Source organism: Vombatus ursinus, unplaced genomic scaffold, assembly GCF_900497805.2.
Source record: "Vombatus ursinus unplaced genomic scaffold, bare-nosed wombat genome assembly UNPS02014832.1, whole genome shotgun sequence".
NCBI classification, from domain to species: Eukaryota; Metazoa; Chordata; class Mammalia; order Diprotodontia; family Vombatidae; genus Vombatus; species Vombatus ursinus.
The window spans coordinates 38556244-38570390 of NW_020954610.1; the positions used below are offsets into that span (position 1 = coordinate 38556244).

At 33.8% G+C, this 14147-nt stretch overlaps 1 protein-coding gene across 1 annotated transcript in view; it reads right to left on the reverse strand.

Moving 5' to 3' along the window:
• The window catches only part of SMC5 (structural maintenance of chromosomes 5), a 75539-nt gene that overhangs the window by 36237 nt on the left and 25155 nt on the right, over nucleotides 1–14147 (reverse strand). The window contains exons 6-11 of the mRNA XM_027839578.1: nucleotides 12143–12283; nucleotides 10646–10807; nucleotides 9055–9126; nucleotides 4572–4827; nucleotides 3317–3471; nucleotides 1227–1340 (exon numbers count right to left, since the gene is read on the reverse strand). Of these exons, the coding sequence (XP_027695379.1) occupies nucleotides 1227–1340; nucleotides 3317–3471; nucleotides 4572–4827; nucleotides 9055–9126; nucleotides 10646–10807; nucleotides 12143–12283 (900 nt within the window). The remainder of the gene's footprint in view (nucleotides 1–1226; nucleotides 1341–3316; nucleotides 3472–4571; nucleotides 4828–9054; nucleotides 9127–10645; nucleotides 10808–12142; nucleotides 12284–14147) is intronic.

Sequence of the window (14147 nt, forward strand, 5' to 3'; positions counted from 1 at the left end):
CACAGCTGTGGATGGATGTGGTTATAAACATGAAAGTGTAAATCAGGTTACTTAGGTAATTAAGTCGTGAAAGTTAAATGCACAAATGTTGAGGATTGGCTGTATCTCACAAAATAGGAGTACACAAAATGAATAATATACAGATATGAAAGAAAGGGTGGGAAAAAATGTCATTATATGAATCTCACTCTCATCTGAATTGGGCAAAGGAAGACTGAAAACACACACACACACACACACACACATACTCTCTGTTGTTCTTTAGGTTGATTAGCTGTGTCTGACTCTTTGTGACCCCATTTGAGGTTTTCTTGGCAAAGAAACTGGAATGGTTTACCATTTCCTACTCCAGTTCATTTTACAGATGAGGAAATGGAAGCAAACAGGGTTAAATGACTTGCCCCAGGTCATATAGCTAGTAAGCGTCTGAGGTTGGATTTGAAATCAGGTTGTCCTGACTCCTGGGTTAGCACTGTATCCACTGCATACCACCTCGCTTCCCCACTACACACACACACATACACACACATATGTATATGTATATATGTGTATGTATATACAGATACACACACATACATATATATACATATATGTATATATACAAAAATACACAAAGAATTTGGTGCAGAAATACACTAAACTTAACACTGAAAGAGGACGGTAAAGTTGAGGGTTGAGGGTCATAAGCAGAGGGTTGAATAAGAAGGGAGGAGATTAAAAGAAAAAAAGAGTAAACATCTGTAATTAGGGGCAGGTTAAGGAGAAGAAGGGAAGGGGGGAGTAGAAACTTGTCTATAGATAGTTGTTTGCATGTTGTCTCCCCAATTTGAACATAAACCTCCAGGAGAATAGGGATTGTCTTTCACCTTTCTTTGTATCCCTGGCACAGTGCCTGCATAGTGCATATAGTAGGTAATTAATAAATATTTGTTGACCAACTGACATTTCCACAAATAATATGCTATAATAATGTTGTAATCTGCATAAATTGAAGAAATACTCATAAAAATAAAATCACAAGTCCTTAAAGAATTAAATTTATGATAAACACAGAGAGAAGACAAGCAAAACCAAGAGAATCTATAAACTGTTACCTGTTAACAAAGTTAATTACATTATGCTACTTTGGTAAGAAACCTAAAGTTCTGGTTTTGAGGCATTCTTTGAGCTCTGAAATTGAAAACATTCACTCAAATGTTCAAAGTATTATATCACTAAGTACTTGCCTCTTTGAGAAAATATTCCATGTCTTCTTGACTTTCAAATACAAAAGATCTCAAATCATTTGATGGAATGTGATTTTCAATATATTTGGCATTTTTATAGTCTTTCACATGGATCTAAATTAAGAAAAGAAATAGAATGTTTATGAGTACTGAAACCATTTAAAAATAGTGTCTCTGTAAATGAAATATCAAAGAAGGTCAAAAGTTTCAGAAGAAATATTGTTTCAAGGCTCAACATTTTAAAAATAATTCTTGTTTAAGCTGGCAGTTACAATTTAATTCATCAAGTCTGGTCTTGCATATAGTTAAATACATTTATGAAAACAAAAACAAATCCAAGGTTCTATTAGCAACTGATTACTGTTGGTCGCTGACCAATGTTTACCTTCAGGGTATTTAAGTTCCTATTCTGTATATGTTCTTGACCAATTAAAAAATGTAAATGCATGCAATACCTCAATAAAAATAAAAGGTTTTAATAAATATATCCAGCTACTGAAAATTTCCCAGAAAGCCCCAAACTGGACACTTGTCGTTACAATATACAAGAAGATACAGAAATTGAAATGGGTAACTGGCAAACCAAATACGAAGAATGAAATAAAATCCCTTTAGAACTTAGAACTCATATGATGACTTTAGTATGAAGCTAAACATTTTTAGAAGAACAATTCTTAAGTCTGGTATTTAATACCATAGTATTTATTCAATATTTGCTGAACACCTGCTCTTTGGCCAAGTCCTGTGTTAGGTACTGGGACAGGGGAACAAGGAGAGTAAGGAGTTTATGATCAATCTAGTGGATTTAAAAAAAAAAAAAAAGTAAGCTAAGTAATGAAATTCTCCCCAAAATAAATTTAAATTTTATTTAAATGACAAATGTGTCACAAAGTTGATGACAGAAGACTCTAAGGGAAAAAAAAGATGAAAACAGGATGTCAAATTCCAGTAAAGTTAAGAACCATTTTTACAGTTAGTATATCTACTTGATTCTATGTTGCTATGGAGACAATATGAATCACTTTCCAAGACATTTAATATTTAGAGTACTTCTAATATGTTTCAAAGTCTTCCAAATAATATTTTCTTTCTGAATATAAAAGTAATATTTAACTTTAAGAGAGATGTGCCTTGAATTGTTTAAAGTAATATATATACATATATATGCATATATATATGTGTGTATATATATATATATATATAAGTAGGGGGGAACATCATGAGAATACTTTTATGCACACTATCATTAACATAAATCAGATATATGCAAGAAGAACAAACTGCTTTGAATATTTACTGTAAATAAAAATGTGATCAATATAAAATATAATTATGTTTCACATATTCAATATTGAAGAAAAACTAGTGGTCTATTTAAACTAGAAAGTTCTTAACCTTTTTTTGTTTCAATGGACCACCCTTGGTAGTCTGGTAAAGTCTTTGGATCCCTTTTCAGAATAATATTTTTAAATATAAAAAAATAAAACACATAGTATCACAAAGGAAATCAATTATAATGAAATACAATTATCAAAACATTTTTAAAAGTTCATGGAACTCAGATTAAGAACCTCTGATTTAAAGGAACAGTCTAGTAAATTCTTCTGTAAGTAAAATATCCTTTTTTGCTATATAGATCATCATTCTCTGATCTATTTTATGTTTTATTATCCATACACAATATTTAAGACTGAATGGAGTTATTCCACATAAGTGAATTTGAGATATCAATAAAACATATACTGTAATTACTAGATTTTTATTTAAGTTACTTTTAAAGTAGGCAAATATACTGTATACTTCTCTTATTAAACATAGTATAAACAAAATCTGATCTTGGCAATTCACAATCATTGTTACGAGTATCAATTATTGCATTATATTACATGGTACAGTGAAGGCCTCAGAGATTACCACGGTGTGAGAGGCTGTGCATTTAAGCTTAATTCAAGATTAAAATCTGTTGCAAGTGGCCAGAAGTATGATTATGAAATAAACGAGGTGTTACTTTTCTAAAAATTCTTATAACAAAAATATAAATTATAATAGTGACAAAATAAGATGTTCTTAAAATGAGCAAAATCTCTTACCATGAGCACTATGGGTTCAAAAACTGTTTTCTTAAATATATGTTTATTTTTTCTTAGCCACATAACAGCATCATGTGTATCACGATATCTCATTCTCAATTTCTCTTCCCTTTGATTCAGTAAGTTATCAAGGCGTACAATACGAGTACTTACAGCTATTTTTGAAAAACAAAAATAAATGATTATGCCTCTGAAAAGCAGAGTGAGTTAATTCAGCCATTTATCAAACCTTTGTCAGATATATCTATCACTGTAATCGTTTCATAGGTAATTTTAAGAAATAGAAAATATAGTCTCTACTAACCTGGCTGTCATCCTCAATTCCTCATTCACCTAATAACTTGTATCTAATCTGTTGCCAAGTCCAACTTCGTAACATTTCTCAAATATATTCCCCCTTCTCTGCTGATACTGCCAACACTCTGGTGCAAGCCCTCAACACATTGTTCCTAGAATAGTGCAGTGCAACGGCCTTTTGGTTGGTTTCTCTCACAAGTCTCTCCCCACTCTAGTCCATCTTGCACTCAGCTGTCAAAGTAATCTTCTTAAAGCAGATATCTTACCATGTCACTCCCCACTCCCACCCTACCCCACCCCACTCAATAAACTCCAATGACTGTCACCTCAAGAATCAAATATAAAACTGCTTGGTTTTTAAAACCCTTCATAACCTGGCTACTTCCTGCAGTGTTCTTACAACCCTCAACATATTCTGTGATGCGGTAACACTGGCGTGCTGATCCTCACACATGACACTATATCTCTAGACTGCATGTATTTTTTACAGACTATCCCCTATACTTGGAATTATCTCTCTTTTTATCCCTGTCCCCCCTGGAATCCCTCAAGTCTCAGCTAGAATCTCACCTTCTACAAGAAGCCTTTCCTAACCACCCTTAATGCTGGTGCCTTCCCTCTGAGGCTATACTCAATTTATTCTGTACTATATTTTTTGAATAGGGTTGTTTGCATGTTGTCTTCCCCTTCAGGTTGGGAGCTCCCTGAGAACTGGGACTTGTCTTTTGCCTTTTCTTTGTATCTCTAACGCTTAGTACAGTGCCAAACTCACAGTATGTGCTTAAAAATGCTTGTTGACTGACAGGAAATAAATATCTAACACATGAAAATAACAGCAGATTGTAGGACAGCCTCAGGTTTTATACAAATCAAATGTGGGAAAATAATATAGCTTTTATTTGAACCAATATAGTATTCAAGTATATACATACTTTGGCAGAGTTTTAACAAAACTTACTTGCTTTATCTTTCTTCAGATTTTCTATCTCTTTTACCCTCTCATTTATCTCTACATCAATTGCCGACTTTTCCTCTTCCACTTGTTTTAGATTCTCATTAAGGGAATCAATTTGGGGTTGCAGATTCTCACAGCTTCCTATGGACTCAATTTCCCTCTGACAATCCTCGATCATCTTACGAGTGTTACTTATTCTCTGCAGTCTATTATCCTCTTCATCTCGCTTCACCCTGAAAGCATGCTTTGCTTCTTCAATCTAATAAGAGTAAAAGATTAAGTTATTACTTGGAATTTTTCTGTTGGTTTATAAGGCTCTATTACTGATTTTTTAAAAAGGTAAAATCAGCATTCTAAGTGCATACATATTTTATTTATGCCTTACTAAAGGTGACAAAATACTATTTTAAGCCCAACTAGATATTTCAAAGTATATGTAAACAAGATTCATTCTTATGCATATTAAGTATATCCAAGCAAAATTCAGTTAACAGGGCACAACAGAAATATAATGTGGTAACAATATCAAATTCATAGAAACAAATGCAACTTGATGAATATTCAAATTTTTATATGGAAAAAGAAACTATTTTGTTTCAGAAAAATTTAAAACCCAATGTCCAATAAACTGAAAAACATAAATTACTAAGGAACTCTCTGATAAAAAATACTTGAAGAACTGGCAGAAATTAGGCTTATATCAACACTTATGCCGTATTCCATTATACATTTTAAGTGGATACCTAATCTTAATATCAAAGATCTTATTGATTATATGAAACTGAAAAGCTTCTGTACAAACAAAATTAATGCACTTAGGATAAGAAGGGAAGTGATTGAATGGGAAAACTTTCTATCAAGTTTTTCTGATGAGGATTTATTATCCAAGACAACTAATACATATGTAAGACTAAAAGACAGTTCCAATAAGTGGTCAAAAGATAGGAATAAAGAGTTCACAAAAGAAGTGCAAACTATATTAACAACTATATGAAAGAACTCCCCAAGTCACTAATGATAAAAGAAACGTAAACCAAAAAGGCCTCATCTAAAGTTTTACCTCACACCCAGCAAAATGGCAAAGATGACAAGAGAAGAGAACAGTTAATGTTGGGGAGGTTGTGGGAAGATAGGTACACGTTGATGATGTACAAATCAAGACAACCATTTTTTTTTTGTTTTGTCTTTTAATTAAAAAAATTTCCCCCTCACCTTTATTTTGAGTTGTAAATTCTCTCCCTCTTCATTCCTTACTCACTGAGAAGGCAAACCAGCTCTTTCCCCTACCCCCTCCCCGCAAACCCAAAGGTCATTACAAATACGTATAGGCATGCAAAACAAATTCCTGCATTAGTTCTGTCCCTCACACCTACAAAGAAGGAAAAGAACACAGGCTTCAGATCTGCCCTTTAAGCCCATCACCTCTCTATCTGGAGGTAGAAAGCATATTTTATCATGAGTTCTTTGGAATTATGGTTGGTCACTGTGCTGATCAGAATTGATAGATCTTTCAGAGTTGATTGTCCTTACAATATTGTTGTTACTGAATAAATTGTTCTCCATGATTCTGCTAATTTCATTCTGTATCAGTTCATACAAGTCTTCCCAGGTATTTCTAAAACTAACCCTTTCTTACAGCACAATAGTATCCCATCATATCTACACAGAACTTGTTCAGCTGTTTCCCAACTGATAGGCATCCCCTTAAGTTCCAATTCTTTGCTACAATGAAAAGAGCTGTATTATAAATAATTTTGTACAAATGAGTCCTTTTCCTCTTTTTTTGATCTTTTTTTAGTGCATAGACCCAGGAACAGTATCTTTTCACTAGAAAGAATAGCTTTTTGGGCACAGTTCCAAATTGTTCTCCAAAACGGTTGGACTAATTCATAACTTTACCAAGGGTACATTTAGTGTACCTATTTTTCACATGACCTCCAGCATTTGTCATTTGTCTCTTCTGTCATCTAAGTGATTCTGATGGGTGTGAGGTGGTACCTCAGAACAGCTTTAATTTGTGTTTCTCCATTAGTGATTTTCTGGCTACTGACAGCTTGGATGTTTTCTTCTGAAAACTGCCTTTGACCATTTACCAATTGGGGAATGGCTCTTATTCTTATACATTTTACTCAGTTCCCTATGTATCTTAGAAATGAGATCTTTATCAAAGAAATATACTGCAAATATCCCCTCCCCTTTGCAATTTTTTGCTTCTCTTCTAATTTTAGTTGCATTGGTTTTGTTTGTGCAAAAAAGTATCTAATTTATGAAATCAAAATTATCCATTTTCTATCTGGTTAACCTTGCTATCTCATGTTTGGTCATGAATTTCCCCCTATCTATAGATATGACATGGTCCTCTAATTTGCTTATTATGTCACCCTTTATGTCTAAATCATGTACCCATCTAGAGTTTTTCTCTTGGCTCCTGGCATTCTCTCTTCCTGGAATACCCTCCCCTCTTCTGCTCCAACTACTGACCTCCATGGCTTCCTTTAAGTCCCAACTAAAATCCTACTTTCTACAGAAAGCTGTCTCCAACCCCTCTTAACTCTGGTACCTTTCTTCTGTTAACTATTTCCTACTTATCTTATATATAACTTGCTTTGTATGTATTTATTTGCATGTTTTCTCACCCATTAGACTGTAAGTTCCTTGAGGGTAGCGACTGTCTTTTGCTGTCTTTTTATATTCTCAGCATTTAGCACAGTGTCTGGCACAGAACAGGTGCTTAAGAAATGTTTATTGATTATATAGTATGAGATGTTGTTTTGCATCAAGTTTCTGCCAGAATGTTTTCCAGTTTTCCTGAGTTTTTATTAAAATAATGAGTTCTTATTCCAAGAGCTGGGGTCTTTGGGTTCATCAAATACTAGGTTACTGTGTTCATTTGCTTCTGTGTATCGTGTACCTAATCTCTTTTAGTAATCAACCTTTACTTCTTATCCACGACCAAACTGTTTTTGACAATTATCTCTTTGTTTGAGACCATGTACTGCTAAGTTTCTTTCCTTCCTATTGTTTTTCATTTATTATCTTGATATTCCTGACTTTTTGTACTTTTGTTACAAATTTTTCTAGCTCTATAAAGTAATTCTTTTGTAGTTTGATTGGTATGACACTGAATAAGTAAGTCAATTTACTTTGTCATTTTTATTATAATGGCTCAGCCTGCCCATGACCAATTAACAGTTCTCTAATTATTTAGATCTGCTTTTATTCGTGTAAAGAGTATTTAATAATTGTGTCAATATAATTCCTGTGTGTGTCTTGACAGGTAGACTCCCAAGTTTAGGTATGCATAACCCAACCTGAAGGTTTTCTAAGAATCCACCCAAGCACAATTTAGAACTTTTCTTGCTATTTGTTAACTTTAGAGTTTAATAATTGTCTCATTTTCCCCTTACACCTTCAAAGAAAGAACCATTTGGCTTTTTTTGGTGCTGAAATTTCATATACACACTCCTCTAACTTTATTGCTTTTTTTAGATTCAAAATTCTCATAGCTTCCTAAAAGCTAGCTATGTTACATATTCTACCTCAATTTCACTTTTTATCAGCTACTGGAGGAAAAATTTCCAGAACTCTGGGAAAGAACAGGCAAAAGGGGAAATGAAGGAATATCACTTTGCTCCTGCTTTCCTGTCCTTTCAACTATGAAGCACAAGAAGGAAGAAGGGAAAAATGACATTGATATATAAGTTCCAGCATGAAACCTGTATAATTATCTCTCCCCAAATAGAAATTTCCCTGGCAATTTATACTTTATGGAAGAGAACAAAGCAATTTCATGACATATTTTCAACTATGACCAAATATGCAAATAAAATATTTCCTTCAAAGGTAGCAATGTCTATTAATTTACCTATATTATATTTATATCTAAATATTTCTTGGAGGGAATGGTAACAGTTAACTTCCATGTAAAAGCAAATTCATTCTACTGAGCACAAGAAAGTCCTCATGGGCCAAATTCCAATAAAGTAACTGGGTATGTTTTTATCATTTATATCTTAATTAACTTAGAAGATCCCAATCATGTAGGTCCACTATTCCCATGAGTGGGAAATACTAACTCTCATAAGATTCCCTACTCAAGCGGTACAATTTTGAACAAATCTTCCTGCCACATGACAGTGTAGGGAGAGCTTTAGCAAAGCTGCAATTCCCCAGAAATTTCCCATTTCACTCTCATATTTTACCAGGTTTCTATATTCTAGGATAGGCATTCTTAATCTTTTTTGTATCATGGACCCCTTTGGCAGTATGGTGAAGCCTATGGACTTCTTCGAATGATGTTTTTAAATGCAAAAAAATTAAAAAATACAGATTACAATTCCAATTAAACCAACTATACTGAAATATGTTTATAAAAATATTTGGAAAAATAAGTTTACAAACCCCACATTAAGAACCACTGCTCTAGGGCAAGATGAGTACATGCATCACTAAATCATGTAGTTAATATTTCATTATGCAGTCTTACTTGTTTGTCTGTCTTTTCTAATGCATCTTGTTTTTCTTTGCACTTACAAGATGTATCTCTAATATCATTATTCTGTAAGGAAATAAAAATGCATATAAGTTAAAATTTAAGTGCATAGTCATTCATTTATCTAAGCCCAATTTGCCAGATCTCAAGTAGGCAGGGAAGCCAGGTAAACTCACAGCAGGATCCTTCCCATGACACCTTAAGTTCAAGTCATCATGTTTTTAAACAAATGCCCAAACATTAATTGTCTAGCAGTATAAGCATGCCTATGACTGTCTTTTTAAAAAATTTAACCAATAAAAAAGTTTTTCTCCACTTAACTACCTGTTCTTTAGCATTGTGCCTTCTGAAGACAGAATTTCTGGTACAGTAAAACTTAATATTTCAGATTTTTTTTTAGTAACTACCTACCACTCAGATCTTAACAAAAATGCTTTTTTAGTCTTTTAAAAAGTAAAATGAAATTGTTTTTTAAAAGTTTGGAATAGAAATAACCAACGATATCAGAATATAATTTTTATAACACAGAATTAATAAGGAGAACAAGAACAGGCTACATTTCCTTTAGGAAACTGCAACTTTTTCCAGAAACAAAGGCCAGGCTTACACAGTAATATAGAGGCACATGGTGGGTATGAGCTGGCTGCAACACATAACTGAGGAAGAAATTCAAAGAATAGGAGCAAAATTCACTGGGAAAATAGAAAGAGTAGATGGGCTAGTATTGTGGCAATAATTAAGTGACATCAGGTGGATAGACCAAATGGTCCCACCAATATCCTCTCATTAAGAGAAAGGAAGGAATGCCATTAGACGGACCCCCTACAGCAAGTGTATAGAAGACTCCCAAAGGATGGGCAGGGATGGATTAGCATAGGAGGGAACATACAGAAGACTGATGAGATCACATATGCATATGAAAACTGAGTATTTCAACAGAAATGATGTTTGAGATCTAAATAGTAGGAACTGTCCTATAATAACAATGCACTATGTTTCACATGTTCAACATGAGGAACTCATCTAGAGGAATATGCATTTGCAAAGTTTTTCCAACAATATGTGGAATATTGTCGTGGTGAGACATCTACACTTATGTCCAAACCAGTCTGAGAGGTTTGGCTGGAATCAAGATTGTAATGTGCTGAGCAATTTTTTTCATTGTGTGAAGCTTAAACATTCAGTACAGGGATCATACTTGTGGCATTGGGTTTGTTAGAGTGATTCATGCCTGCAGTTATTTAAACAGTATAATGAATAAAAAGTATAATTGATTAGGAGTCTGAAGAGCCAAAGTCTAATTTTATTTTCTTAAATGTTCTAAACCTCATCTGCTACATTGTTAATCTTTAAAAAGTCCCTTCCAAATCTAAAGTTTGATGACTTTAAGAGTATATGAATAGCACTTTGCACACTTTAAAGTGTTATATAGATGTTATTCCTATTACAAAGTTTTGGTAGAGAGAATGCTCTACAGGCAGAATCTCTTCCCAATTCCTCAGTTCCTAGAAGGGCAGATTTGGTAACACCAACATTTTTGCTTAGCTTTTCTATATAAGAAACAAATTCAATATAGATACAGTACCTTCACTTTGACTTGATTATCCAATTGTCGGCGCTGCCTTTCATGCTCTTGAATTTTTTGTGTTAGAGGGCCCTGTGTCTCTTTGAGTTTTCTGAGCTCTTCCTTTATCTGGTCACGATTCTGCTTTACTTCTTCATACTGCTGGCGAACTTTTTCATATTCCTTGCAAAAAAGTGAGATGATGGAATTTAACCTGCTGTTCTAGGTTGGTACATAAATGATGTTAAAGTATATGGGCTAAAGAGTGGGTGAGAATAGGAAGAAAAATAGCAGATGGAAAGATAAAAAGATGTAAATTAGGGGGAAAAATAAAGAAATATTTGAGAAAAGGGCAAGGGAAAAGAAAAAAGGGGACAAACAGAATGTGTCCAGAAGTCTTCCTACTGTCCAAAAATAACCATTCTTATTCTATTTAAGTAGTAAAATGGTAAAGAAAAATAAATTTCATAACGCATCCTCATTGACAGTGGATACATTAATGAAGTCAAGAGCAAGGAATTCAAATTATAGCCCAAAACCTTAAAGTGAAAAACCACAGTGCTCTTACTGAAAGTTATCTTAAGAGATGTTAATTCACAAGGATTAAATAATTAATTAAAGAGTGCCTAAGGTCAAAACAAATACTTTATATAGCAATTAGAGGCAGAATCAACGAACACAGAGAATACGAGATTTTAGCAGAAATATTTTAGTGAATCAGAAGGTAAATTCTATATTTACTGCATCTTCCAAGTGATTTCTCACTGACCTGACTCATGATATCAAGAGACTAAATTCTCACAAACATGCTCACACATGCACATGTACACACATACACTCTAATACTCTCTCTCTCTCCACTTGAAAATACACAGATTTTCATTCACAAATGCAAGTCATATACTCCTCATTTTAAGAGTTGCCATGGCCAAAAGTATTTTTACTAGATGGCCAGCCTTCTGGTGGTGGTTTCCTTTACCCTTAGCTAGCTAGGCTGATATGCCTACACCACAATCAAAGGGTCCACTGCCAGCCTAACAGTGTTTCTGGCTTGATAAAACCTATTCCACACCAAAATAAAGTAACAGAGTAAAACTTGATTGGAAACCCTAGATGAGTAAGATTGAAAAAAGCAGATGAAATCCATTCCAATTCAGCAAGTATTCTTCAACTACCTAACATTTTCTTGTTCTATATCTGTATCTATATCTATATACAATTATTAAAGGAGAAAAATCTTTACTTGAAGTCTATAGACAGAATTCTCAGATACAGATTAAACAATAAAATAACCCTTGATCAACTATCTATAATAAAACAGTAATTAATAACAAGTGAACAAATACAATTTCACAAAATGGAACAAGAAAACATACTGTAGTATAATGTAATATATGAGGCAAAAGATTGTAAAATGAATGTAGTACAACAAAGGTGCATTTTTTATTACTGTTATCCACTTAAACTACCCATCTTTTTCATTTGAAAAGGAAATTATCTCCAAAAATTAAGACTTACCACCCACGGCTTTTTTGCTTCAAGCATCTCAATTAAATCCAAATGACGTTTACACTCATAATATCTCTCTACATCCTGCTTATGTCTTTCATTAGTCTGTTTCAATTTTTCCAAGTAGTCACTCTTCTCTTTGCATGCGATCTATACAGGTATATATCACACAAAGCAGACTAAAAATACTTGCAGGTAAAAATCCATTAAAATAAAAAATCTGATACATATAAAAATTCCATTATGGTAAGTTCCACGGGACCTTCAAGTTATATTACTGTAACAAAATTTAAATGATAAGGAATTTTATTGCTATCATTATTATTATTGGCATTCTCAGTCTCCATATTCTAGAAATGAAACTCAATTTAATTCAACAAAAATTTACTAAGCCTCTATGGTTAAAGTACAATTTCAACATTGTGAATTAGTAACCAGAAAGAAGTCTTCTAAACATAAAATCAAGGAATCATAAACAAGTTACTCTCAATGCACTTGCTTTTCAAAGCTACCAAATCATTTCGAGTTGTGTGCCAGTTTTGTTGTTGTTTCGTAGCTGAGAGCAAACGTAAGATTTTCAGTCAGGAATGACTAATATGGGAAGGAATATTGGATTTGGAGTAAAGAGGATCAGGGACCAAATTCTGGATCTGCTACTTACTGGTTGTATGACCCTGAACATGAAATTTAACTCCTCTAGGTTCCATTTACCTCATATTAAAATAAGAGGATCAGACTCATTAGTATCCAAGAGCCCTTTCAGCTTTAAATTCTCTTGGACTTCATAGGAAAATATATCTCCCCCCAATATTATGCACCACATAGAAAAACACATCATAATCAGTTTTTAACACTTTACTACCAGCTATCTACTAAGAAATGGATTGAATCCTGTTACAGAATTCTTTTGTGAATGGTATTCATCATAATAGGATTATATTAGTCTGTATAACATTTAAGTTGAGACTAAAAGTTACGATCTGGATAATTTTGCCCTTTTTAGAGGGAAGGGGGTATACCCAGAACTTAGTATAGAGCTTAGAACATAATAAGACCTTACTAAATGTTTGCTGACTGACCAATTACCATCAAGGAGATTGATGAGAGACAGCAGGGTTCAGTGAAAATAGCATTGGATTTAAAGTGAAAAGACTTGGATTCAAATCTCAGCTTTGCTACTTATATTACTTGTGTGACCTAGTGCAATTCCCTTAACCTCTCTGAGCCTCAGTTTCCTCATATGTAAAATGAGAGGGTTGGATTCTAACATTTTCTTGGTCTATATCTATGGAACACTCTAAGTGTGGTGATACATTTACAAAGATAAGTAAATAAAAGATAATTTCAAGCAAAGAGACAAACAACTGGGGAGATAAGCAAAGGCTTCCCAAGCAAGTGGCCCTGTCCTTAGCTCTGTAAGATGCTAATAATTATAAGAGGAAAGAGGACATTATGGGCATACAAAAGAATGGAGGAATGAAAAGTCTCATTTGGAGAAAAGCAAGTAGGCCAGTTTGGTTCAAATGTAGACTGTGTGAAGAGGAGTAATGGGATATAAGGCAGGCTGGGAATATACTGTGAAGGACTTTAATTGCCAAGCTGGGCAAAAGGCATTTTATCCAAGAGGCAACAGGGAACCACTTAAGAATCTTGAGTAGGGAAGTAACATGGTAAGATCCGTACGTTAGGAAGATTATTTTAGCAACCAATCGATCAATAAGAATTTATTAAGTGCCTACTATATGCCAAATGCTGGGGCTACAAAAAGAAAAGTAACACAGCTTGTGCACGCAAGGAACTTAAAGTCCACTAGCGGGATACACAGTATTCACAGATAAGGAAATATAAGGTGAGGCAGGAACAATTGGGGGAATCAGAAAAGGCCTTTTGAAGAAGGTGGTACTTAAGCTAAGCTTTGAAGGAAGCTAAAAAGATCCAAGAGACTAAGATGAAGAGGCAGAAAACTCCAGGTTTGGAGAATAACCTGTGGATTATCAAAGGCATGGAGGCAGAA